Source organism: Crocodylus porosus, unplaced genomic scaffold (assembly GCF_001723895.1).
Source record: "Crocodylus porosus isolate Cpor-Errol unplaced genomic scaffold, CroPor_comp1, whole genome shotgun sequence".
Lineage (NCBI taxonomy): Eukaryota > Metazoa > Chordata > Crocodylia > Crocodylidae > Crocodylus > Crocodylus porosus.
In genome coordinates this window covers 178,581,552-178,607,965 of record NW_017728886.1, presented here as the reverse complement: position 1 = coordinate 178,607,965, position 26,414 = coordinate 178,581,552, and the positions used below count along the sequence as shown (strand labels likewise).

General features: G+C 38.5%; 1 protein-coding gene across 1 annotated transcript in view; it reads left to right on the top strand.

The window, feature by feature from the left end:
* The window catches only part of GNAL (G protein subunit alpha L), a 191,532-nt gene that overhangs the window by 91,835 nt on the left and 73,283 nt on the right, over positions 1–26,414 (top strand). Inside the window, exon 5 of the mRNA XM_019545823.1 lies at positions 5,817–5,914. Within this exon, the coding sequence (XP_019401368.1) occupies positions 5,817–5,914 (98 nt within the window). The remainder of the gene's footprint in view (positions 1–5,816; positions 5,915–26,414) is intronic.

The following is a 26,414-nucleotide window of genomic DNA, read 5'->3' as shown; positions in this document are numbered from 1 at the left end:
TTTCCTGGTATGTGTCCTTGGTGACCTTCCCATCCTTCCATTGCCTGTATGCTTTCTTTTTGCATTTGAGGCATTTTAGAAGCCAAGGATGTCAGATAAACCCATTAGTTTAGAGAATATGTATTGGGCAATTTCTTGAAGAGAATACTTCATTAAAAATATTCAAAGTTAAGTCTTGCTAAGAAACAATATATTTACTTCAAATCCTTGTATTTAGGGGAATTATAAATGTTATACTTCACAAATAATAAACATACTAATCTCAAGAGTAATTAAATATTCCTTTAAATAATTTAACTCCAAGTAAAGGAAATTTAAAGTTCCTAAATTTTCAGTTGTCTTTTAAAGAATACTATTAAGTAGAAAGCCACTAATATATTTATCCATCAGCAACAGAATTTTTTTGTAACGTACAAACTGCAGTTTATAGAGACTAATGCAAATACGTTTAAGAGGAAAAGTATGTAACACTGTTGAAATATAATAAATCATATATGGCATTGTGATTTGATATCTATACTTTCTTGGTTTCTTGGTGTTTATTTTTCCCCTATATATTTATAGGGAAATATATACATACATATTTTACACACACACATGCACACCACCCCCCAGTGTAATGACAGTACCCTTCCTGCTTTGATATTATAGAATGCATGTGTGCGTGTTGGTTGCAAAGGACTCTTTATTCAGGAATAATTCCATGTGTAGATGCTTTTCAGCACTACCTAATTTTCCAAAACAAAGTTATAGGGTAAACTAACATGCTTCTGCATAATAGAACCTGGTTAATTTGGAAAAGCTACAATGTTTCCAGAATTTCTGGTTTAGAAACAAATTTGCCGTGTGACCTTCAGCAGTTTACTCAACTTTCTTTGTGGTTCAGTTTCACTATTTGTAACATGGGTATACTGCTGTGAGACTCAGTTATTGTCTGCATATTATGCAACTGCTTGGAAAAGCCTGTTTTCCAATCTATACTGTAATCTTTACAGAACAAACTCTTTAGGAGCAATAAAATTCATAGCAGAAGTTTTTGTTAAGAGCTTTTGCTTGCACTGAATTCATTGCCCAATCTTAAATCCAACTGCCAAAATGTACCACACAAGAAAGGTAATACAGGTAATCTACATTTCACCAAGCAACTGTCAGCTACTAAGAATACAAGGGGAGGAATGATCTTCAGAACAGATGGTATAAACAGTCACAGAAGGTAATTTTTACTTAAATTTGAATGTATTTACAGATGTTCCAAATAACAACTCTTAGTCTACGGAAATATAAAACTGACTTTGTCATCTATTATATATTTATTAACCAAGAGATACTCAGTGCTCCAAAATCCAAGAGAAACTAGGAATAACATGCTGCAGCTAAATATAATCCAGACAACAATAATATTCATATTAGATTCATAAAAAGGTTAGGCACAAATGTGCTCCATTGAAGCTTTTAATTGGAGAGGTCAACATATACATGCCCATCGTATTTTTCTTGACCCAAGATTTAAATTAGGCATCACAGGCAGCATCAGGAAGTGAAGAATGATGTTTCAGTGCTCATTAACCACAGGAGTTTAATTTCTATTTAAATGTTTGTGTAGCTGGTGTAAAATTAATTTGCAAAGAATTTATTACATTAAATTACAAGTTCCAGTTTTACTATGAAAATGTGGAATACAGTCTCTTGATTATTTAATAATAGTTCAAATGTGCCTGAAAGAAGAAAATATGCAAATTTCAACTTTACACACTAAAAATCAAGAACACATATTTCTGACCCTTGTAGTTATTTGCATAGGTTATTATATTTTTGTACATCTAAATGTTCATGCACTATCTGAAAAAGGTGGATAGACACAGACACATGCTGATGTGTTTTTAAAAAGTATTTTGATGTTTAAGTGGATATTAAGCAAAACATCATTTCTTGATGTTATTGCCTTTAATAAGAACCGTACTTTGTATTATGAACATTTAAAAAAAAGTTTTTAAAGTACTTCCAATTTCCAAAATCTCAGGCCTTTCCTGTATTCTGGAAAATGCATAAGAAGGCTACATGAAACTACCATGAGAAAACCCATGAAGTAATACCTACAGTAACAAATACATATGCACTAATCCCTGAAAACACTGTTTCAACTTTGTCTTAATGGAGAATACAGCATCATCTTTCTTAAAATTTAATGTTTGTTATTTATGAAATAAAGTTATCTTTTACGTTATAAGCACCCACACAACTCCTCCAAAACCTGTCACAGTGGCTATAAAAAAACTGCTTGACTTTTCAATTTGGGAAGCAATATGCATGACGACTAAATTATCAAACATCATGATAATGATATGTATTTTAGAAATCAAAATTTTTATTTATCTTCTTTCTAAAATGGAACAGTTCATATCAGATCTGTAATTTTTTTTGCTTCTAATGAGATTCTAGATGATGTTTGCCTCAGAGATAAAGTATACATTATGGCTATCCTGATACCACCTTTTCCCTGCTTAGAAACTGGGATGTAGAAGACCACACTATTTTCCCTTCTGCATATTTATTCTGGTTAACAATGTATGACTCCTTTTTAAGATTCTTGGTCTGAAGTTAGGCAGGAGGCAGGATAGTGACTTATATGTGTACAGTTGCTGGGGTGGGTAATATTTCACGACATTAGCAGTCTTTGTAGCCCAAGGCAGAATCGAACTAAGTTACATGTTTTTCTATAAGTGACATAGGTTATATTGGCAACAAACAGAATACACATTTGCCCTTTGGCGTGGGGGAAAATCTTAGACTGGGTTCTGCCATTTTTTAACTAGCCCAGGAGAGCTAAACTTCTGTTCTGTTATGGGTACAGACTGGTTTCCAATCACTTACACTGATAAAAGTGTAATGTCTGTACTTAGTTTGTGAGTCTATGGTGTGCATTGAAAATTTCAGTCCAACCCCTTGCTCTCGCTTCCAGTATTTCCCATGCTTCTCAAGGGACATCTATGTTGAACACATCATGGGCCACCACCCGCATGAAAACAGCCATCCAAGGCCATCCCATGCTTCTGGACTTTCTGGTTGGGTACTGGCTACAGCCAAAGGTGGGGTTTTGACTGGGATGTGCCAATGTTCCTGCTGGGACTAAAGCCAGACATTCCTGCCTAGAGGGTCTTGCTCCTGCACTCAGGGTCAGACCAATCACCATATTTAGGGTCAGGAAGGAATTTTGTACCATGGTCAGATTGGTACAGACTGTGGGGTTTTTTGCTTTCTTCTATAGATGGGGACATTGCCCTCTACCTGGGACCTCTAGAGCCTATATTGAAGTTTTATAGAAGCAGGACATTGGTTGCCATGGTTTCCTTGCTTTACCTGTGGCAGGTTAGGGTGTTAGGTCTGTGTTGCGTCAGGGTTGACGGCAATAAGTTTAAATGATGTTTTGGATAGGGGTGATCCTGCCTCAGGCAGGGGGTTGAACTAGATGACCTCTGGAGGTCTCTTCTGGACCTACTTCTCTATGACTCCCTGACTATGACTTCTTGCCTGAACAGGATCTGTATAGTGCACACATAAGCATATATTTAAGGTTTTTATGTTACGGACAGTAGGAAGGTTTGGGTCTGCACTGAGTTGTATGATACAGCCAGTTGTTTCTGTCCATCTCATCCCTATTTTGAGGTGCTAGCTGCACCAGTGAAGCAGAAGCAGCACTAGTGAAAGAGGACCTCCCCTCTGTGCTGCACAGGACTGATTTTCAAAACTGCATTTTTAAAGCGAGAAAGTACCTCCCAAGGAACAGAGGATGACTTGAATCTTTTAGAGTATATAAAATTTTGTCACTCCTGAAGATGAAAATCTCTGTGGCCCTCAATGGGAAGTCTGCCCCTGTAGTTCTGACCTCCTTAGGAAAGTCCAGTCCCTGCAGCCATGATAAGCAGCTCAGTGACCACTACAGATGTCATGGAGCTAAGTACACGGTTGGCTGTATCCATAGTAGTCTTTGGTACTCTGCTAGCGACCAGCTGCCCTTCTGAAATTAGGGGCAGCAGGGCCTCATCTGTGCAAGTAACTGAGTCCATTCAGTCCACCAACTTCTGGAAGATCTGTAGATCTGTAAATTAGGCTAAAGGAGCATAATAGTTGACAATTCTAAATTTTATATTGACTGTAAAACAGGACCTGTTATCAGAATGACTCAGTCTCTCTAACCTTTGTCAAAACATAGCTTTTTTTTGTTCCCAAAAGATAGATGAGCTCCTCCACCACTGTCTTAGGGTGTATCTACATGGGAAAGTTGTGGCACAGTAAGGTAAGGTGTGAATTTACAGCACCTTAGCTTATCTGCACTAATTCCCCATGTGGGCACTCTTAGTGTGCATTAAGGTTGAGGTGTCTTACTGTATTTCAAAATGACCAAAACTACTTTTCACGTGGGCACCTTAGTATGCACTAAGGAAATCCACACAGGAGAGCAAAGTAACTGGTGCACTGTAAATTCATTTTGTAGTTTACTGTAGACCATCTTTCCCATGTAGACAAGCTTTGAAAATAATCCTGAGGCATCTTAGTCCAAAGAACCATACACACGCACACCCCCACGCACATGCGCATAAATACAGAAACTTAAGGTACTGAAAGTAGGGATTTACTGTAGGAATCCTCACAATCAAGCTAGGCTAATATGAGTGCCTACATCAAGGTATCAATTATTTGGGTTGGCTTTGCCAAAAAGACAGTGCTTTCTCTGGGGGCATTCCTATCCTTTTTAAAAATATGTGGTGGGAGGGAAGTTGAATTAGTTTGGGTTGAGGACAGGGGTCTTTTATTTATTGTGCATTTGCAGATGTGTAGCTCCCTGATCTCCAGAAGTTGAGACCAGAGTCTTTTGAATATGTAATTCATAGAGGATCTGATTTGTGAGTAGCAACAAGAAACTAATGTACAGAGGGTCTTTTGCTCAGTTGCTAAGTCTTCCGATAGACTGTGTTTCACAGCAAAAATAAAGGTTGTTGCCCTTAGAGATTCTTTTGTAAGATTTTCATGTTCACCCCTTGGGTGTTCAGTTGTGTTGTGGAGAGGTTTTTGTACAATTTTAAGAGTTGGTGCTAACTTACCTTTGTTTGTTTCACACGAAAAGATCTGCTATTCAGACTCCAATATACCAGTGAATTTGATTTTACCTGACACTGTCTTCTGGCACTGGGATTTGTTAACCCGGTTTTCTCATTTCTAGTTTCCTTTTGGTCACATAGGAGGGAAGTTAAGCTATGTCAGTTTATTTATTTTTATTTATTGAATAGGCAAGTACTCTTTTGGGGAAGGTAGAAAAGCAAAGTATATGAAATTCTTGCACCCAAATTTATATATTGTATGCAAAAATACAGACAAAATTGGGGGAGGGGGTTGAGAGAAAGAAACCATTTTTTTAAGAAGCTACCCTTTGATTCTTTTTCCAAGTAACTTACCTTTAGACTAAAATAATCCATTTTCTCTACCATTCTTGTGACCTAATCATGACTCAGCTATAAACAAAGTTAAAAATTGAGAACAGTTCTAGGCAGCACCTGTAATTACAGTAAATTTCATACGTTGACTTGCATGAATTGTTAAGCCAGTCATTGAGTGTATCAGATAATGGAAACTATACTGGCAGCTGTGTGTACAGTAAATTAAGCTTACTGTGACTTTACTAATTACTGTTCTTTTTTTCCTTCTTTAAATGCATAACTTTTCATTTAGTAACTATTCTAAAAATGAAGGTTTCGGAAGAGTTCTTTTTTTTTAATTAAGTCAAGAAATCTTCACTTATTTGTCACATTTGCAATTTTCAGGAATTCTTTGAACATGCAAAAAAGCTCTGGGATGATGAAGGAGTAAAGGCATGCTTCGAGAGGTCAAACGAATACCAACTGATTGACTGTGCACAGTAGTAAGTGTTTATTTTTGTGGATTCAATAACTAAGAATGTAATTATTTATAACAAATCTCAAAAAGATATTTATATTTGCAAAACTTAGGAGTTTGTGGGGCACCAGATAGCATTCTAATTTTCTTTGTATTTATCAATTCTACACATCTGGAATAATCAAGATTTTATTTGGGGTTTATTTCCTAAACAGCCACATATTTTGCTGCTGATATGAAGGTACTAAGGAAGTCTAAAACAAAATGTTAGATTCAATGATGTCATGTAACCATTGTCTATTTTAAAATATACTTACCTAAAATAATTTTAATGTCATTGTTCTAGATTAGTAATAAAATACCATTAATTAAAGATTCAGAATTGTTTTTTCACTGTATGAATATTTTTAAGCAAGGTAAAAATGGTGAGTTGCCATGTTCTCTATCTTATTCAATATTTTGAGATTTTTATCAAACACAATGTAAAATTAAAATATTAGCGGGCTTTAGTATATTCAGCAATTGTTAGCTACTACTTCTTAAAAGAAACGAATAGGCTTAGTATTCTTTTTCATAGTGCTATAAAAAGTTAAGCAGTAAATGCAAGAACACAAATAATTCCTAGAAGGACTGATAAAGAATGATTTACAAAGAGTTCCAGAAGTGAAAATGTAGGTATACAGCTAGAGAACATATAGCACATCCCTCTCTTGTGATGAACAAGGAAATAAATCACCAATACAAAAAGCTACAAAACTCAATCTTCATCAGTAATTGTGATCTATGAATTAGACTTTGACTGAAGGTGTGTATTTAATATGAATGATTGTTCTTGTTTGTTTATTTAAAACAACTTCATGGTTGGGATAGACTTAGCTTAGCTTTCAGGTACCAAATGCCATTCCTGAGATTCATAGATGCTAGGGTTGGAAGGGACGTCAACAGATCATCGACTCTGACGCCCTGTCTAGGCAGGAAAGAGTGCTGGGGTCAGCCTTCTCTTAAAGACCCCCAGGGTAGGGGAGAGCACCACCTTGGAAGCCCCTTCCAAATTTTGGCCACCCTTACCATGAAGACGTTATTTCTGATATCTAACCTAAATCTGCTCTCTGTCAGTTTGTGACCTTTGTTCCTTGTTACCCCAAGAGGCACCCTGGTGTGCCCCCCCTAATGAATTTGTAGGCGGCCACAAGATCACCTCTCAGACTTCTCTTGTGGAGGCTGAAGAGGTCCAGGTCCCTTAGTATCTCCTCATAGGGCTTGGCCTGTAAGCCCCTAACCATATGTGGCTCTCAGTATGCATGACAAAGTACAGTTAGCTTTGCTGATGATTTCGTCTCATGTTTGTCTTGGAGTCCACTGTGACTCCGAGATCCCTTTCCGCTTCTGTGCTGCTGAGAGGGTTACTTCCCAGCCAGTAGATGTGCTGGATGCTTTTGCAACCTAGGTGCAGCACTCTGCACTTGTCCTTGCTGTACTGCATCCTATTGTGTACTGCCTGCTTTTCTAACCTGTCCAGGTGTCTAAGAAAAAAGGCAGGTGCAGCCTATGTTATATAGGAGATGGAACAAAACCCAGTGGGAAACTATGCTGCATTTTTATATTAGTAACACCAGTGCCACAGATCTGTTGTACACCTGAGTTGCTGTTTCTTCTGTTCTTTCGTCTCCCTGTAACTGGACTCAGTGCTATTGGCTCATTTCCCTTCTCTTCTTACATTGATTTTAGCATGGGAAAAGAGAAGAAACACAAGCACATCACACATGGCCATCAGCTAGAACAGCATATAGATAAAAAGAAACTCAGTTGACCTCATTTGGTACAGCTGGCCCAAATTTTGGTATCCCTTATTTACATTATGAAGTCTGTTCATAACCCAAATTGGCTGGGAACAAAAAAAGTGATTCTGAATAATAAAGCAAAGTCTGACAGATGGCCCTAAATTCATTATTTGTATTGCCTTTCCCTTCAAGACAGTGACTTGTGCTGTCCTTGTTGACAGGTCCATACTTGAATATGTCATGCAGTTATAATTAAATAAAGGTGTAAAATATAGGAAATTAGATTTATAACAAGATTATGTAAGATAAATGCATGTAAAGCTTACTTAACTGTAAGCAAGTAATATAAAGCTTGCTTACAAATGCCACGTGCTCTTTCCCCATCCTGCTTGGGAAAGGGGACAGGAAAGAAAACAAAATTAATCTGAGAATATTTATTGCCTTTCCATTGCCTCTGTCACTACTGTGTGCTAGTGATACCTATACATATATGTACCTTATATATATGCTATACCATATATATATTATACTGGATGACAGTAGCAGCTACTTTATTTGTAGAAATATTTGGGCACCCAGAGTCTGTCTTAATTTAGAAAATGTATGTGTATTTTCCAGCACTTTATAAAGATACACAAGCGATTCATACTAAGTACCACACTTTTGTCTATGGCCTGAATAGATCTCCTTTTGAACCTATTGATAGTCTTCTTGAATTGGCTAAAAAGGATAAGAACATAAAAGATGTCATAATAAATCAGACCACAAGCCCCGTATTCTATATCTCTCAGTAGCACAGAGCAAAGGCTATGGAGAAAAGTATTATGCAGGGCCTATCCACATGGATCTGTCCTTGCCCTTCTTCCAGCATTTAAAGGCCTAGAAAGACCTCATTTGGAAGACCTTCCACCATAACATTTAATACCCACTGATGGACCTGTGCTATGCAAATTTATTTTATCCTTTTCTGAACTTGGTTGTCAGCCCCACAACCTCCTGTGATGATGAGTTCCACAATATGAAACTTTTTTTCACAGTGTGAAAAAGAACTTCCTTTTGTTGGTTTCTGACTCGCTTCCTAATGATTTTCCTTGTATATCCCCTAGCTCTGGTATTGTGAGCAGTAGCAACTATTAAATCTCTGTGTACCCTCGCCTCATGTTTTATTATTTTATAGACCTCTGTCTTCTCCCTCCCACCCCCTGCAGTTATCTTTTCTGTAAGCTGAAAAGTCCTAGCCTATTTTGTCTCCCCTCATACAGAAGCCCTTTATGCTCCTGCTCTTTGTTTCCCTTCTCTGTACCTTTTTATAATTCTGCTATGTCTTTTTGGAGGTGGGGGGAACCAGAACTACCCAAAAACTGTTTTCAAGTTATATGCTTACCACTGATTTATATAATGACACTTTCCATTTTGTTTTCATTCCTTTTCTTAATAATTCCTAACATCCTGTTGGCCATTTTGAACACTAGGGTGAAGTTTATAGACAATTCTCCACAATAACTCCACAATATCTTATTTGAGTAGCAACAGCTAATGTAAAGCCCATCACTGTGTATGTGCATCTTGGGTTATTCTTTCCCAGGTGCAGCACTTGGCATTTATCAGCGTCTGCTACTTTTTTGTCCATTCACTCAATTTTACAAGATTCTTCTGCAGTTCACAGTCAGCTTTGGTTGTTACCACCCTGAATAATCATCTACAAACTGTTCAGATGGCACCACTAAATAATGAGGGGAAGACCTCCCTATTTAACCCATTTTCCCTCTGGAGCCCTTTGGATAACAGACTGACACAAGATGTCTTTATCCTTCAGCCTTACTCAGTCTCCTGGGCATTAAACATCCCAAACCATCACAAGGTAAAAGCATTGAAGAAAAAAGGGATTCCTGATCTGTCTCCTAGTGGCCATGCACAAATGGTATTTTCTATAGGTCACTGCTTACGCCTTTTTTAAACATTTAAAGGTTACAGAATGGGTTGATAGATTTACAGAAATTACTGAATGTTATTAAATTATAAATAAAGTACAGTTTAAAATAATTTAAACAGCCTGGAAGCTTAAATACATTTTAAATACTTAGCTGAATATTTTTTCTTCTGGGAGAAGTATTAATTTAAATCTGCCAGTATTGTAGAAGGGAGCCACTGGAATTCACGCTGAAAGTGAGTTACACGGCAGCTCCTTTAGTCCTGCAGTTCTCCGCTTCTAGTGCAAATTCCAGTGATCCCTAATCATAGGCACTAATAAATAGCTTGTATCCTGGGGCGTGATTCTCATTTATACTGGACTATATATTTACTCTCAATTTAAAGCCCTTTTAGACTGCCGAAGTGGGGTAAGTGGATGTCAGTGTAAATGAGAATCAGGGCCCAGCCACCTGTTTATTTTAGCTTTTATTCCATCATTCCCCTTCATATCTGAACTCTACTTGAATAACTGTCACTTTTAGCACATAGCATTGGATTATTTATGGCAAATTTAAAAACTGTGACCAATATCTATCCCCTTTGAACAGCTCTGTGTATATCACAAGCAAAGCTTTGAATTACTTCTGCCACTAACTACAAAGCTATGGAACATATGTACAAGCTGAGCAATGTATTTCACAGCTCCATACTGTGTTTTTTTTAAATAAACTACTGTAAATTTGTGATGTTCTATGAAATGCATGTCTCTAAAGCAGAAGGTTATTCTTTATTCTGCCTTCTCTTTTCCTGTGTTCTCAGCTGAAATGTGGGGAGGGGTTTAAATTAAACATCTTTATGTATAATAATCTCCTCCATCCAATATCCAAACACATGCAATCTTGGCAAATAATTATATTTTAGGAGCCAAAATCTAATTTCAAAGATAAAATACATATGAATGCATTAAAATCTGCTTCAGTATTTGGCATTGTTACCACATCATATTTTTTAAGGTGGTGATGTGCTCTGTTATTAGTGATTAAAATATTGTCCTGAAAGTGCATAAGACTCATTTGCTTATTGTTATTCTACTTTTTTCCTCTAGTTTTACAACAGAAGGAAGTTGGGAAATGTTCACTGATTCTCCAGTAATATGATTTCAAACATATACATGGGTACTCTGATATTTTGCAAACTTAAATCTTATGACAGATTCACAGGGTTCTAAATGAATGCTGTGCATGAGCTGACCTGTCTAGAACAAAATTAGTTGTTATTAATTTTGTTTTTTAAAAATTTTGCACAGTACCTGGATATATTAACAGGTCTACTGTTAATTGAAGAGTTTTGTAAAGTCATGCCTTTCTAGAAATCCAGAATTTCTCACAATAAGTTTTGGTCTGGTTCTGAAAGGGGGCATCCCAAAGTAACTTAGTAGCTTGTAGAGCCAGCTGAGTGACTCTGTAAGTTTGGATGCATGATTTAAATAAATGAGGGCTCCTACACGCATGCGGGGAGGCTACTCCAGCACGCTGTAATTACAGCACGTCGGAGCAGACTCAGTCAAATCTGCTGGAGCATGGTAATTACTGTGCTCCAGCAGACTCCAGCATCACGCATATCAGCATCCCTGCATGGAAAAGTGGCGGTGGGACGCTTTAAAGCTTGTTTGATGAGCCACACCACCGTTCAAAGTGCCACACCACTGTTTTTCAGTGGACGCTGATACACGTGATGATCTGGGAGCTTTTAATTAGCACAGCTCTCAGAGCTGCACTGATTAGAGAGCTACCCAACACACCTCCCAGAGCACAGTTATAAATGCCCATAATTAATAGAAGCCCCGGTGTTGGATTCCCTGATATAGTAATAGCATGCTGCAGGTGTAATTAAGCTGATAGTGATAGATTGTAACCAGTTGACTCCTCAATAGATTAAGTGAAAGCAGTTCATCTCACTCCAGTTCAAGTGAGCAGTTGCTTACATCGCAGACACCCTACCACTGCCTCCCTCTCCCCAGCCATCTGGTGCAGGACTAATGGTAACCACAACCTTTAAAAACAGATCCTGAGGGAAACATTGGTATCATAACTTTTGGACAGTTATTCAAAGAGACATACTTAGATCTTTTGAAGCAGTACAGTATACCACAGGAGAGATTTAAAATCCCATTATTTCCAGTGTCAGCAAATAATTCACTTCATAAGTTTTAACCAACCTTTTGTTTATACAAGATCAAAAAACAAAACATTATGAATTTTTTTAAATGTAATTATACAAATTACTCATTTTTGTGAGAGATATTTTTACTCTTTGGATTGATCTCTAGTCATTTTCTACAGATATTAATAATTCCTTATTCAAAATCTAAGCAGTGGTGGTTAATTCTAATTGATCTCATGCCACATATTTTATTGTTCAGTGCCTTAATTTTGATCATCAGAAATAAGGCTGGAAAATGTCCCTTGGTGTCTTGCCTTTCTTAGAGAAAGGTAGAAGTTTACAGAGCAAAGTACTACATTAGAAAGGGTTTGCCAACCTTTGCTTCTTCTTTCATTCATATTAAAATAGCTCTGTGTATGCGGGTGTAGGATGTGCACTGGCTTATTTAATTGCTAGGATTTTGATGAGGATTTAGAGGAACACTGACCTGTTAGCTAGTGTTCTGTCCTGTATTAAACATGCCACTCCCATGATATTGAAGTGTGCAAGCCTTAACTTGCCAGTTTAAGATATGTACAAATGTTTGCGGCTTGATTGTTCAAGTGTTCAGAGAAGCAAACACAAGAGGATTAAGCTTGATCACAGTTTCCTGAATTTGGTGTTTTGTCAATGATTGTTAGACTTCAGTTGCCTGAAGCATCTTTTCTCAATGATATTCTTTTTTGAAACTGATCCCTCTCGTCTTTGCATTTAGTAAAGCGGTGGATTATTCATTCATAGTGTTTCACCTCCTCCATGCAAAGCAGCTTATTGCCCTGATAGGAAGAACTTTCTTGAGCAGGGTCAGCATATGGCACCTGTTGAAGTCTGTCTTCATATTGGAAGAAGTCAAGCAAAGATTATTGTTCAAGTGATTGTGTACATCAGTGATTCTCAGCCGGGGTAACTTGAGATGCTTTCAAGGGTGCCCCAAGTTGCCACATAATGTAGCATTATTAGGTGTACAAACATGATTCACAAGATAAATTCAGAGATTTCAAAAAAGAATCTACAGTGTGAAAACTATTCTGACCTGTTTTGGTCTGAGTTCTTTGCAACAGAAATATTGCTCTATTAATTTTATATAATCAAAAACATGTGAAGACTAGGAGGCTGGCATTTTCTGAGGGGTGAATTGAGTCTAAAAGGGTTGGAAACCACAGGTCTACAAGAATTTCATTTCTCTTGTGTGTATGCCTCATTGTGTGCCACCATAAGAGTACAAGGGGGTACTACAAGATTCCATGATAGCAAGAGGTTGTCTGCAACACAACAGGTTTAGTACTATAGTAGACTTCATAAGCTAGCTTCAGATTCCTCCTCATGATTGAAACAGTCTACTTTAGACTTTTTAGCTTCCTGCAGATATTACTCAACTTATGCACAATATAGGTAAAGTCTGGCAAGTCTGCTTGAAATCTTTGTCATATGAAGGTACAGGTTCCCCAAGAAATCATCTCATTATTAAAACAAGCAGAAGAGTTCTCTCCCCAAATATACAGAGGGGTATTGTTTTTAACCCTGCTGCCCTCCAAGGCACTGGTGACTGATGCTGATGGACTTGAACCATCTTCAGGCTAAAGGTCTTGGTCCTCCAAACAGAATTAATATAAATGTACTAAAGATCACAGTTATCTGGCTAGCCTGTACAAAGACTGTATAAAATGGTGCTGTAGTCCAAATCATGACATGCAGCACAACATGAATATTTTATGTCAACAGACAGCAAAAATGCAATTTACCTCTGCTTCTTTACAGTACAATAGTTTGCCACTGAACCTGAGGTATACCAGATCATAGCCAAAGTTCTGCATCTGCCAGGCTTTTCGAATGTTATAGCAAACCAGCTCAGTATATAATTCACAACTAACCATGAATGGAATGTCAAGGACTCCATCCTAAAGCATTTTCCACAGAAGGAGTCACCTGACAGAAGTACAAAGGGTCAGATACTTGGCTCAAAAAGGAAGTCAGAGCCCATATTCACTTTCTTTCTCTGGTAAACTCCAAGAGTAACGTGTACCTATCCACTTATTTTGTTAATAGCAAGAGTCCTTACAAAACTCAGGCAAGGGTTGTGTACATACATTCAAATAATCTGGGAGAATTCTCCAGGGTTTCTGGGTAAGAAAAACTTACCCAGAGCCATGTGTACTGACATTTGAATGATAAGGCTCTACAAAGTGGAGAGCTTGCAGTGCTGACACTGTGCAACTGGGAGGTGACCTTGTGCACCCATCTCAGTATGCTCTGCAGACTCCCTTATTCTGCCTGGCAACAGATGGCAGCAGTACATAGGGCAGTCCTGACTGGCTAACTGAGACTGCCCATGGTCAGCCTGTGGTATCAGCATATACGGACATTTGCTAACTCACGAGAAACTCTCCTGGAAGTGGCTTGATCCTGGTTGCTCTCAGATTATTTTTTGCCTAGAATAGCCATATTTATTCTGGGAGAAAAAGCCTAAACATCTGTACACTTATGATTTCTCCTGGGAAGGCAGCAACTCTCCCAGGAGAAACTGCAAGTCTGTACAAGGCCAAGGGCTCAGCAGTAATGATCATGTTAGCACTGACTTGCTTTGGTGCCCCAACCTAACAAACCTGTCCACTTAACCCTGTTAACATTCCCTGTGTTACATGCATAACCCAACGGTAAAGGCAGAGTCCACAACTAGACCTAGCATTGCTACACTTCCAAGTTTGGGTGCTAGCTGATTTCATAGCACAGAAAAACAGCTGTTCTGTTAGAATGCCATGAGGCTACAGCCAAATGGAAGAAATTATTTAAGAAGGATACCACTATGTGTTTTATCTAAATGCTATAATTCCTGCAGAAGACAGATGTTGCTTTGCATAATGGTCAGGGAAGCTGTGCTCAAACCCTTTAACATGCTTTAGGCACTGTTGTGACATTTATATTTTAAGCTGTAGTAGTGTGAACAAGGCCTTGCACCAGCTGGGGAACCACAGGAATGACCTCCCTCTGCTGCCTTTCCCCCCTCCCATTCTGAAAGCAGAGAGCACTGACAGAGAGTTGTGGCCATTGCTATGGGAACTGGGCTGCAGACTCCCAGCCTGCAGCTAGATTTCCCTCCCCCCTAGAACCAACAGGTAACTTCTGTTTGATCTGGGGTAATGTTGTAACTCAGAACACTTTGCAGAAAATGTTCTGAGTTATGCCTGGGAGATACACTTCTGTCTAATCCCAGAAGGTCAGCTTAGAACACTTATTTCTGTGTTTTTTTGTTTAATTTTAAAAGTGCTTAAATATTTTTTAAGAGGATAATTCACTTAATGGAGAATATTCATGACAGAGAGGTAGATAGGCATGTTAGACTGAAGTTAGACAGAAGGCAGCACAGTTTGTACCTTGTAGAGTAACTAAATCTCATATATATAGCACACTTTCTAATTAAGTAAGCTCAAGCTCACGAAAGCTCATGCTATACATCTCTGACTTAGCCTATAAGGGCATTTGTACATGACATGTGGGTTTATTCTCCCTAAATGGAAGTGGTGTTTTTTTAAAAACACTGCTTCAATTTAGGGTGAAGTAAACCCCCATGTCATGTACACCTGTGTCTGCCTGATCCTTACCTGCCTCTCCAGCAGCAGGGAGGGGAGAGCAAGGTGCTGGCAGGCAGAACAGTACCCCAGATGCAAAGGGGCTGGTGCTTCCCTCTCCTGCAGTGGCAACCCCACCCCTAGGCGGCACCTTCCTGCAGGCACCCGGCTTGGCAGTCCGGGGGGGGGCACCACAGCCGCGGAGGGAAGCACCTGGCCCCTGTGCAGCTCAGGCAGGCAGGCTCCAAGGGGGGAAGAAAAAGAAAGATTGGGCTCACCGCTTTTTTTTTCCTTCTGTACAGCCTGCCTGCCTTTATGGGCTGCCTGCATAGTCCCTGAGCCGCACAGAGTCCAGTGCTTCCCTCCACAGCTGTAGAGTAGGAAACTAAAACTCCTTAGAGGTGTTTTAGTTTGCAGCTCCCTAAAATCATTTGCTGTGTCCCAAAGTCATTTAAGGTGCATTATACTGCCACATGTGCTACAGCAGCTGGAATTAACGTGCAATACAGTGCCAAATATGCAAACAGTAATGCCATTCAAGCAGTACAAAAGGCATTTAACCCGCTTTAAGCCCACTTTAAAGTGTCGTCTACAAATGTCCTAAGGTGCAAATCTGCCCAGCCTTATGCATGACAAAGTTAGTTAAACTGGTGAATTATAAACCAGTGAAATTCTACTAATAGAAACAGCTACACACTCTTAACTTGGTGACCAGTCATTAATATGGGTCACATAAATACTTTCCTTCTGAGAGAAACAATTCTTGAATTAATACAGTAACATTTTATGCTAGTTAAGTTTGTGATACGTAAAAACAAGGATAACACATTTTTCTTCTCTTGAAAGCCCTCTTTTTGTTTTTATATAAACACCCGCTGTAATAATGACAAAGATTTTTCTTCCCATGGTTGGTCATATGGTGATAGGGTAGTTTCCAATTATAGAAACTCAGCAGGTAGACAAGAAGCAAATCTTGTTTGGCCACTTCATAAGCAAATTCTTTCCACTTTTTTGTGTTTTCAAAACAAAACCAAACTTTAACAAACTAGAAAAATACTCTTTAATAAGAAAACAGAAGTGCATGATGAATATGAAGTTATAACTTCATCCATAAAAATGAACCTAGATCAGTGTGACACACTGAACTTTGCCTCAACCACCTCTGATAATAAGGTGCTTGTTATTACAGCTTCTAAATTAAAATGAGTTTACAATGTGTAATTTTTATTGTAAACCAAGTATTAGACCACTATCTTGAAAAACAATCACTTGGTTTATGAAATGTATGCGTAAAGCTTTTCAGAAATGGAGCCTATAGTAATTGTTCCTGATTTTTCTCTCTTACCTGTATAAAAAAATAAAAAGGTTCAAGATTCATTTTAACTTAACTTAATTTCACATGTGCTTTTGTACCTAGGTGAAAAAATCAACAATCTACTTTTATAGTTTTGAAATAATTTAGTTAACTTATACAGTGCCTATTCAATCATTGAAAATTCATTTGAAAAGGGTTTTTTTTCCTTCTCACCTGTTATACTTAGAAGGTACTTTTGGCCTGACACCCATGCCATCAGCCATAACTTAGGTGCTCTCATATTTTCCCTCCCTTTTTTACATGAGCATCTTTTCTCTTTGTTCCTGTAAAAATTAAAATTTAACATCAAGTGAAAAGGCCTACACTATCAATGAATCAGTGACCATGATTAGACTCGAAATAAACTGAAAAAGCAGAAAAATATAAAATATTATCTAATTGGCATTATTGTATTTACTCAAATATAAGATGACACCCCAATAATTAGATTCTATTTATGGAAAATGTATAAATTTGTTATAATTTTCTAGGTATAGAATCTAATTATTGGAAGTTTGCCTTGAATTTGACCCCTCCTACTGTTACAATAGGGAAAATAAACTGGGGGGTCAGGTAGCCTCTTTTCTCTCTGCTTCCCCTCAACTTTTTCTCCTAGTAGCACCTTCCCCCTCTTCCTCCTATCAGACCCAAGTTTCCCTGAGCACATGGAAATAAGGAGCAAATTTGAAAAAAATAACCTTGAAATTAAACAGGGCTGAAGCAGTTAACACGTAGTGCCCATACACTTAGTTTATCCAAAATTGATGCATGTTAGCTTTTTCTGAAACTGCTGCAAGATTCAGCACAGGTACTCCATAAACATACTTTTTAGTGGCACTTTGGCACCTGCTTATATGGAAGACAAACTGTGCATAATATTAGTCCAAAGCCAAAGTTTTTTGATTTACCACATAGTTCATTGGGCTGGACCTCACCAGAGTCAACAGCATTTCAAACCATGATGATTCCACAGTTCACTACTGCTCACTATGTGCATGTACTCCAGGTACCCCCCACAAAGGATCCATGTGCTCACGGATTCTACTCATGACTGGAACTGGGTGTTCTTGTCACAAGTCCTGGACTGTTCCAAAAATGTATGAGAGGATGAGGTACACAACAACTTGGTCTGGCTTCACCTCATTAATTATGTGCCAGACTGAGAGAGGGGCCAACAAAGGGATTCTGGGTGAACAGTATGCAGTGGCGTGGCTCACTATGACTTGAAAACGAGTCGGTAGTGATTGAGACTGACCATCTGTAAAGGGAGAATTGCGTTAAAAGTTTAAGGAAAGTCAAACTCAGTAGTCTAAATAATGTAATAGTATAAAATAGCCCCCTAAATTTCTGGTGCTCCCACATTCTCGTTCCAAACACTCAAGTAAAAGTTATTACTCAAAAACAGATTTTGTTACAAAGGCTAGCTTATAAGCAGCAGAAGACATAGCACTTTCTTCCCGCTACAGCATAGAGAAAAAACTACAGGGCAAAAAAATCTGTATTACTTTACAGAAATACATATACTTGAAAGTAATTTTCAGATGACTCTATTAAGGTTCTATACTATCAAAAGAAATGGGAGATGGTAGAATAAATACACCTAATGGATAGAAGATTCTTACCATTCTGAAAAATAAAACAGACCCATTTTAGTCATATATATTTTGATTCTTCCACTTGAATGCAAAATAGTCCAAAGACAGAAAAACAGATACATATCAGTTAAGCTGGCAACATGATCCGCCACCTCACTTTCCAATTTGCCTGACAAATTTTGAACACAGGAGTCCAGACAACTTTTATTTCCAGTGTTGTGCTATTTGAATAGATTTGAAGATGCTGATAAATATCAAGGATTTCCATCAAACAATTCTGCAGTTAAAATTATCCCACATAATTTATCTAACATACATGCTCTTAACCCTCTCTTACTTATAGTAGGGTAACAATTGTTTTGTAGGATTTTCTTTGCTTCTCCTGATTCACTGGTTTTTCTTGCTTACTTCATTAGTAAGATTATATAGCCAAGTAGAAAGGCCATACTTTGTTGGAACAAAGTTGGAGGGGGGTGGTGGAAGGTAACAGATCCAAATACTGCATTAAGATTAAAAAATCACAACCAAGACAAAACTCTGGATTCTCTGAATAGCAATATATTTTTGCTTTCAACAATATTTTTGTATTCTCATGAAAAGCACCAGCATTTATGAGGCTCATGTGCATGAGAAAAGTCCAAAGTTCAACTCTACACCTTTTTATTTATTTTTAAGGAAGCTCCATCAACTTGAAATGTTATTGTTACAAATAAACACTCAATTGCTATATTGCATTTACTTGAATACAACATGAGGTTTTCTCCTTCAATTAGCATGAAGAAGAAAGCCCTTCGTACTATAATCAAATACAATGAAATCTCACTAAAACACTATCTATCATTAAACTGCTGTCAAAAGAAGCGTGTACTCAGCAACGGAATCCAGCTATGAGGGCAATTCAAACTGATCACTGCACACCACTGAATAACTAATAGTAAACGAATAGTCAAAAGAATCAGATTTCTGCACACTAATCATATTCTGCATATTGAATGTCTACTCTACATACATCACCTTGATTATATTAGGCTTTACTAGAAGGTTGGGGTGCTTTGGGGCTGTTTTTCTAAATTATTGCTCACCAACAGATTTGAAAAAAGAAAGGTAGTACAATGCAGAAGTTGAAAGAGACAAAAATAAAACAACAGTGTTGGGAAAATGTCAGCACTAAGCCCCTGTACTTGGAAAAAGAATGAAAAAGAAATTTTACACCTCAGACTAAACCAAAGTAGGGTCTTGGTATATTCTCTTAGATGGTTTTAAGATAATTCAGATAGTTTGAGAGTGTCTTTTTCCTTGCCTTAAATTAAATTTTGCCTGCTTAATATAAGATAACAATAATGCTGCCAAAATACAAAAAAAATGTTTATTTGGACTTAAGGAAACCATTTCAGTTGTTCCTGTTGTAGAAGTACTATTATTCCACTTCCTTGCACTCTTTTCTGATTTAATTAGGAAAGTTTGTTGTAATAGATTTTTTTAGACAAAGATGAATTTTAGATTAAATAGGACTATCTATAGAGAGAGAATTTACAAACCTGATGATTCAGTGGTTTCACTGATTGGTGCACAAAATCCATTCTGACAACCTGTGGTACCCAAATCTCTTGTGATATACATCCCAACCATCACCACTGAACTCATTTATCTGAGCATTAATTTGATCTTAAAAAATAGACTGCACACAGATTCCAACACGTGTACAGGAAGTTTTAAAACTAAAGATGAACACCCATTCCAGATGATTTTTGGCTTTTCTGGAGAAACTTTTAGTTTTTACTTTCCCCTTCTTCTCATTGACTTAAAAAAAAACCCATTAAGCTATATCACAAGGCTGGAATTGGTTTAAGTATGACTCAGCTCCAATTTTTTTATACTTCTTACTGCTTTGTGGGATATTGTGAATATACATTTTTGATTCCCTGCTTTTATTTTTCATCATTGTAATGGAAAGTTCCACTGCTTCACTTATGTCTCAGGAAATTAAATTTTGCCTGCTTGAAATCTGAATTTGAAATTCAGAAATTCTATACCCTTAAAATCGATATTCTAATTTTCAGATTATAGAAATTTTGTATAATTATACTTTACCTCATCTAAATTGTTTACAAAGAAAATTAAATGTAAATGATCAACATAGAAATAATTTCTGAGACATGAACTATTTGCTGGCATAGTTTTGAAAAAAAGAAGATAGTGGAATGTAGAAGTTGAGAGAGACAAAAATAAAACAACAACATTGGAAAAATGTCAGGGCTAAGCCTAGCTAAGAATGAAAAGAAAACGTAGTCCTAACTGACATAGCTACATCAACAAAAGTCCTAGTGTATACATAGCCATATTAGAAGAACAGTTTGTTTTTTTGTTGGAAGAGGTTGTTTGTTCATTTGTTTGTTTTGGCGTTTTTTGAGTTGTGGTTGTTGGTTTGTTGTTGTTGTTTGCCATTACAGCTTATTTTGTCAAGAGAACTGGAAGAAGTTATAATCTGTCTTCATCAGGACTAAGTACAGACAGTCAAAAAGCCCAAGCTGAATTGATTCAGTTTTTGCAGATTAGTCTAAGCTGCAAAGATTAAACCAATGAGCAAATGAACAAATATTCATGTTTGATTCAGGAAATGGAGCCACGTGCCTGCAGTGTCTCAAGCCAGAAGATGCTAGAGCACAGCTCTCTGTCATGTAGCCAGCATGGGCTGTGTGTTCACTTCCTCTTCTTGCTGTCCCTAAGGCCTCTGGGATTTGTAGTCCAGACTCACAGCAGCAGGACTCTGCAGGGTTGCTCATCATTCCCTCTTTCTGCTTCCAGATGTCTCTAGAATTTGTAGTCCACAGTCACAGCCAGCACTAAGTAAGCAGAACAGGGGAGCTCCATACTTGGGGAAAGGGAAACTTAACCTTCCTCCCTGGCCCCAGACCCCAGTAGGGGTTTGCCTGGGGGGCGCAGTGAGCCAGCCCTCACTGTTCCAGCTAGGGAGCAGAAAGGCATCTCTCTAGAGCTGATAGCACCGCCCAGCCCAGCTAAAAGGCTCCAAAGCACACTGGGGGACTCTGATTTAACTTGAACCAGGAAGGTATCTGGGACAGAAGTTTCATAAACCAGTTTGACCTAAATCAGTTAAGTAAGTTTGATAGTACATTGAACCAGGTTTATCTTAAACCAGTTTCAGCCATTTTGAATCTAGTTTATGTGCAGTGACCTTCTGTTACAGGTTTAAACCAGTTTTGGATCATTTAAACTGGTTTATGTGTAACTTCTGTCCCTAGCCTAGGAGGTGTGGTTATACTATAACTCTTTATAGCATAGAGAAACCCTTTAGAATAGTGAGAGCCAAACTTTTTAGCGTGTGCGCCACAAATTAACCCTACACCTCCCTGAGTTTCACTCCAATCTCCTTCCCTTGCCTGATCTTCTGCTCTGCTTTCTGCTCACTGTCCTGTGCCCCCTGCCTGATCTGATACTTTGCTTTCTTCTCCCTGCTCCCTCTGCCATGTGCCACACACACAGGCTGTCTATGCTTCTCGTGGAATCTGGACCCCAGCCTTAGAAAATGTTTTTCCTTTTATCAATAGTACCTGCATTATATTTGGGTTTGTCTAAATACCCCTAGGTTTTCTCCTGAAAAGCATGCAATTTAAAAAAGCAAACAGACAGGGGTGGGGCGAAAAGAATTTATCACAGGTGACCACAGTTGCTCTATTTTGCATTGAGAACAGTGTGCAAGGTTCTTCTTTTGTTTAGTTGTAACTGGGGGCATCTACATGAGATGCTTACTATGGAGTTACCTAATTAGCTCTTCAGTAAAGCATCTCCATCTAAACATGCAAAGGTGTTAGGCCAGAGCAAACTAATTAACTGTGCCATAGGTTAGTACTGCCCAATACAAGTACTATCGTACGGCAGAATTATATTGTGTTCCAAAACACGCGTTGACAGTGACTGGAACTGACTAGGACATGAGGGTGCAACAGTGCAGATCTGCCTACTGGCTAGCCCCACACTCATGCCCCAACCCTCCCCCCCTCCCCTTGCAGCTGAGCAGGAGTAGCCCTGGGCTGGCAGACTGACCCCCTGGACCCTGTGCCAGCCAGGGCTGCCCTACCCCAGCTCAACACACTGCAGTTCCAGGCACATGTGTAAATGCTGTGCCCAGGAGCAATAAACTCCAGTATGAACTGCCCTGGAATTTATTGTGTTGTGTTAATTTCTCATGTAGATGTACCCATTGTGTTATAAACTATCCTTTCTACTCTGCCATTCTGAATAAGCTTATTTCTTATTGACATCATTGTAGAAATGGGTCTTCACAAGAAATCTGAATGCAGAGAAATGAATGTAGATCAGATGGTTATGACTGAGCAAGAAATTTGACAGCCAAGTCATTCTGTACTATATGTAGTTTTATCTGCAGTGCTATGCACACTTTTTAAAAACTATTAATGAACAGGGTACACTGCAAAAATGGCAAAAGTAAGATTTTCCTATTAAATTGAGCAATAGAAGTATAATTATTGATAAAATCAAACTGCGCCTCAGGCAAGGATCTCAAAGAAATGTACTATGTGTTGAAAGGACAATCAAGGTACATTTAAAACATGGTTTTAAAAACTCCCTTAAAATTCAAACAGGAAAAAAACATTTTGGGAGTGGGGACTTCACAGGTAAACATTGCAAAGAGCAGAGGCCAAGTATGCACTTGCAAAGCAATGAACACGCGTGCTTCAGTATTCCGTACAATTTGTAAGCCTTGCTCAGATGCAATTGCAATAAACAAGATTAGTGATGCTGTTGTGAGGTTGTCATAGACTCAGGGAACAACCTGCAAAAATGACACAATTGAATAGAGAGACTTAAAAAATATCAGCCCTGCATGTAGCACTTGGGTTTCCTTGGAAATAATGTGTTTGAAAGCACTGCCTATATTTTTAGCTTCTGGGACCTTGTTTGCATTACAAAGTTTTGTTTGGAATAGCTATGTGAAAGCTCCTAGATGTGATCTGAAACAAGTCATAAGCGACATAGCTATGCGTTGTGGATGTAGCTCTGCCAGAGGAGCATCTGCTATTTAAGGGATCTGGTATAGCTAAGGTAGCAAAAAAACTTCCACTTCAAGCAAAGCTAAGCGCAGATTGGGAAACCTTGGACACTATTGCTGCTGTAGCTAAGGTAACAGCAACCCCTGTAGTGGTAACCTGAGCACGTTCAATAAGAAGAGCATTCTTTTAATACTTATGTCTCCATGTCAGCAGAGATGACTTTGGTTTTCTTCATCTCACATTGTCCTGCTATTCCAGACATGTTTTTCTCAGTTTTAGCAAGCTAGCAAGCAGGACCAAACCTTTTTTATTGATATGGTTTCATATTTTCTAAGACAAAGTCCCAGATTTTGTTCTCTTTCTAGTAGGATTTGTATGTGGCCATCATATTCCATAACCCATTAGTTACAAATGTATCATTTTTATGGCTTTCCTTTCTTTTGAATGAAGTTTTTATATATATATATATGTATATATAGTCTCTCACAGACTCTGTATAAAGTTACAGAATTACTCCAGATTAAAGCATTCTGTATCTGTAAGAATTATTATAGTTTTTCCTAAAATGTATTAAGAACTGTCCATTTATAAACTCAAACCACTATTGTGTACATGCCTGTATTATGGATGTAACTGTGCCCTGTGTAAAGGAGCAGACCACTGTTTGGACTTTGGAAGGAGCTTTAGATTTGTTCTGTGTCCTCCAATAATACTCATTTGTTGTTCAGTACCTTGTTCAACCTGTTGTTCAGAATATTTAGAGCAGTTTTCACTAAGTCAGTTTTGGCCCCTGCCTTATATATAGTTAGTCCAGAAACCAATATAATAATATTGGCTTGTTGTTCAGTATATTTCTCCTTTCTTTCATTTAAAAAAGAAAACAGTACAAGTCTACTCTCTCTGTAATTCTTACCTTCTATCCCAGATACCTTCTATGGTTTGCTGTTTGTAGCTTGTGATGAAGGAAAAGAACATCATATATAGATAGGATGTTTAATAAGTACTAAATTTAGGAGCATCCTACAGAGAGTATTGTTTCAAGAAACTGCTGCAAAATAAGCACAAAAAAGAAGAGGAGGGTGAGGAAAGACTACTTCTAATTTTAAAACGTTTTTGTACAACAGTCAATTCACTGATCTCAGATGAGCATACACTATGGTCAGATTCACCTATGAGTTTGGTGGGGGGGATACGCTGATGCGAAGGAATAACTGTATGGGAAAAAAGGCATTACAGGATGGAGTAAGGGATTTGTGGGAATTTGACTTTCAATTTCTAACAACTCCCTCAGAACTGTGATGGTATTTTGCAGTAAGGCATGGCAGTTCTACAAGAGACACTAAAATTTTCCATAAGATAACGTGCCAGATGGTGGCACACGAGACCTGGGGATGCCTACTGACAGTGCCACATGTCATTAGCCAGCCATCCTGATGCTGTGAATATAAAAAGCATTGGTAGCAAAGGTAGCCAAATGTGAACAAACTCTGCCAAAGCAGCTATGTTGGTAGCAGTAACGTGACAGAATTTCTTCTTGGAAAACTGGCTGCCTACAGTAGACAAAGTCTAAGGGGGAGGATAGGGACTAGTGCCTTTAGAGCAGTTTTCACTAGGTCAGTTTTGATCCTTGCTTTATATGTAGTTAGTCCAGAAACTCCTATAAATATTTTTAAAATTCCCAAATGTCACATATTCCACAATCCCCTACATTAACACTCAAGTTCTTGCCAAACTGAAGATTAATTTCAGTGCACTTTTGTACCTTCACCTTGATGTGGGCCCTTCCTACTCATTTTAACTTGATCTTTCTCACTTGACCATACAACTAGAAGAAATAAGATGTAAACTGTTTAATAATTATAATAATAATAATAAACTTTCTAAAATTATCCTTTTAAATATTTTTAAAAGTCTGAAATGCTTAGAAATGAACCTCTCTCTTGAAGAAGCTTGCAACTATGTAACTTCAACACTGATTTTCAAAATTAAAGCTAAGCACTTGAATGATATAGCTAGGCAGTAGGCCTGTGTGAAACATCTAGTATTCGCTTTGGATTTGGCTGATTCAGGGGACAGTGATTTGATTCAGTGATCCAAATCACTATCCCAAATTGATTCAGCCAACTCTGATTCAGAGATTCGGCCGCTGCCAAATCAGCCAAATCTTCGAAGCAGTCCCATCCCCTGCCCACTGTCCCATGGTTGCCCCCTGCCTGGCCCCAGTTCCAGCTCTTCAAAAAAAAAAAAAAAAAAAAGAAGGCAGTGGGGGGCAACAGGGATTGTCATGTCCCGTCCCGTCCCGTCCCACCCCCCGCCTGGCAGCAGCCAGTGAATAGTGGCTTTCTTTTAAAGAGCCGGGAGCTGGGGCTGGGTGGGGCAGCAATGGCGGGCCTGGGAGAGCAGGCGGGAGTCAGTGGGGGCTAGGGGAGCAGGCAGGGGATGGGGCCTGGCAGGGGTCCCCCCCATTGTCCCCTCCCCCATCCCCTACTTACCAGCACAGAGTCTGGGTCCAGCTCACTGCGGCAGCGAGCGGGGACTGCCCGAATCGCCAAAGCTCTCCAAATCTTTTCCGAATTGATTCGGAGATCTTCAAATCAATTTAGACTTTTTAACCGGTCTCCTGATTTGATTTGGATTCAGAGATTTGGCTGCCGAATTGGGCCAAACCTCCTCTAAATTGAATGAGTATCTGACTCTTCTCACAACCCTACTAAGCAGTTCATTTTCTAACAATATAAAGGTTCTTCGTATACTTTTTTTCCCATTCATAAAGGCTGTTACAGGTGCAAAAAAGCAGGTTTGATGTGATTATGTTCTGCCTGTATCACGTGAAAGTAGGGCGTTGAAATTAATCTGTCATTTGTCAAGTAGTCAAAGCCAAGCAGGGGAAGGGAGTATGCACAACTAATAGCTCCTCCAACATGCTCAGCAGCAGCAGACTTTGGAGAGCAGAGAATGGGAACAGTCAGAAGCAGATCCAGAATTTTACAAAGGGGGCCTAGGACAACAGTAGTGGAAGAGGTGGAGAGGTGACATGTCTCTGGGTACAGAGAAGAAGGGAGAGGGGCTTCTTACCTTCTTCA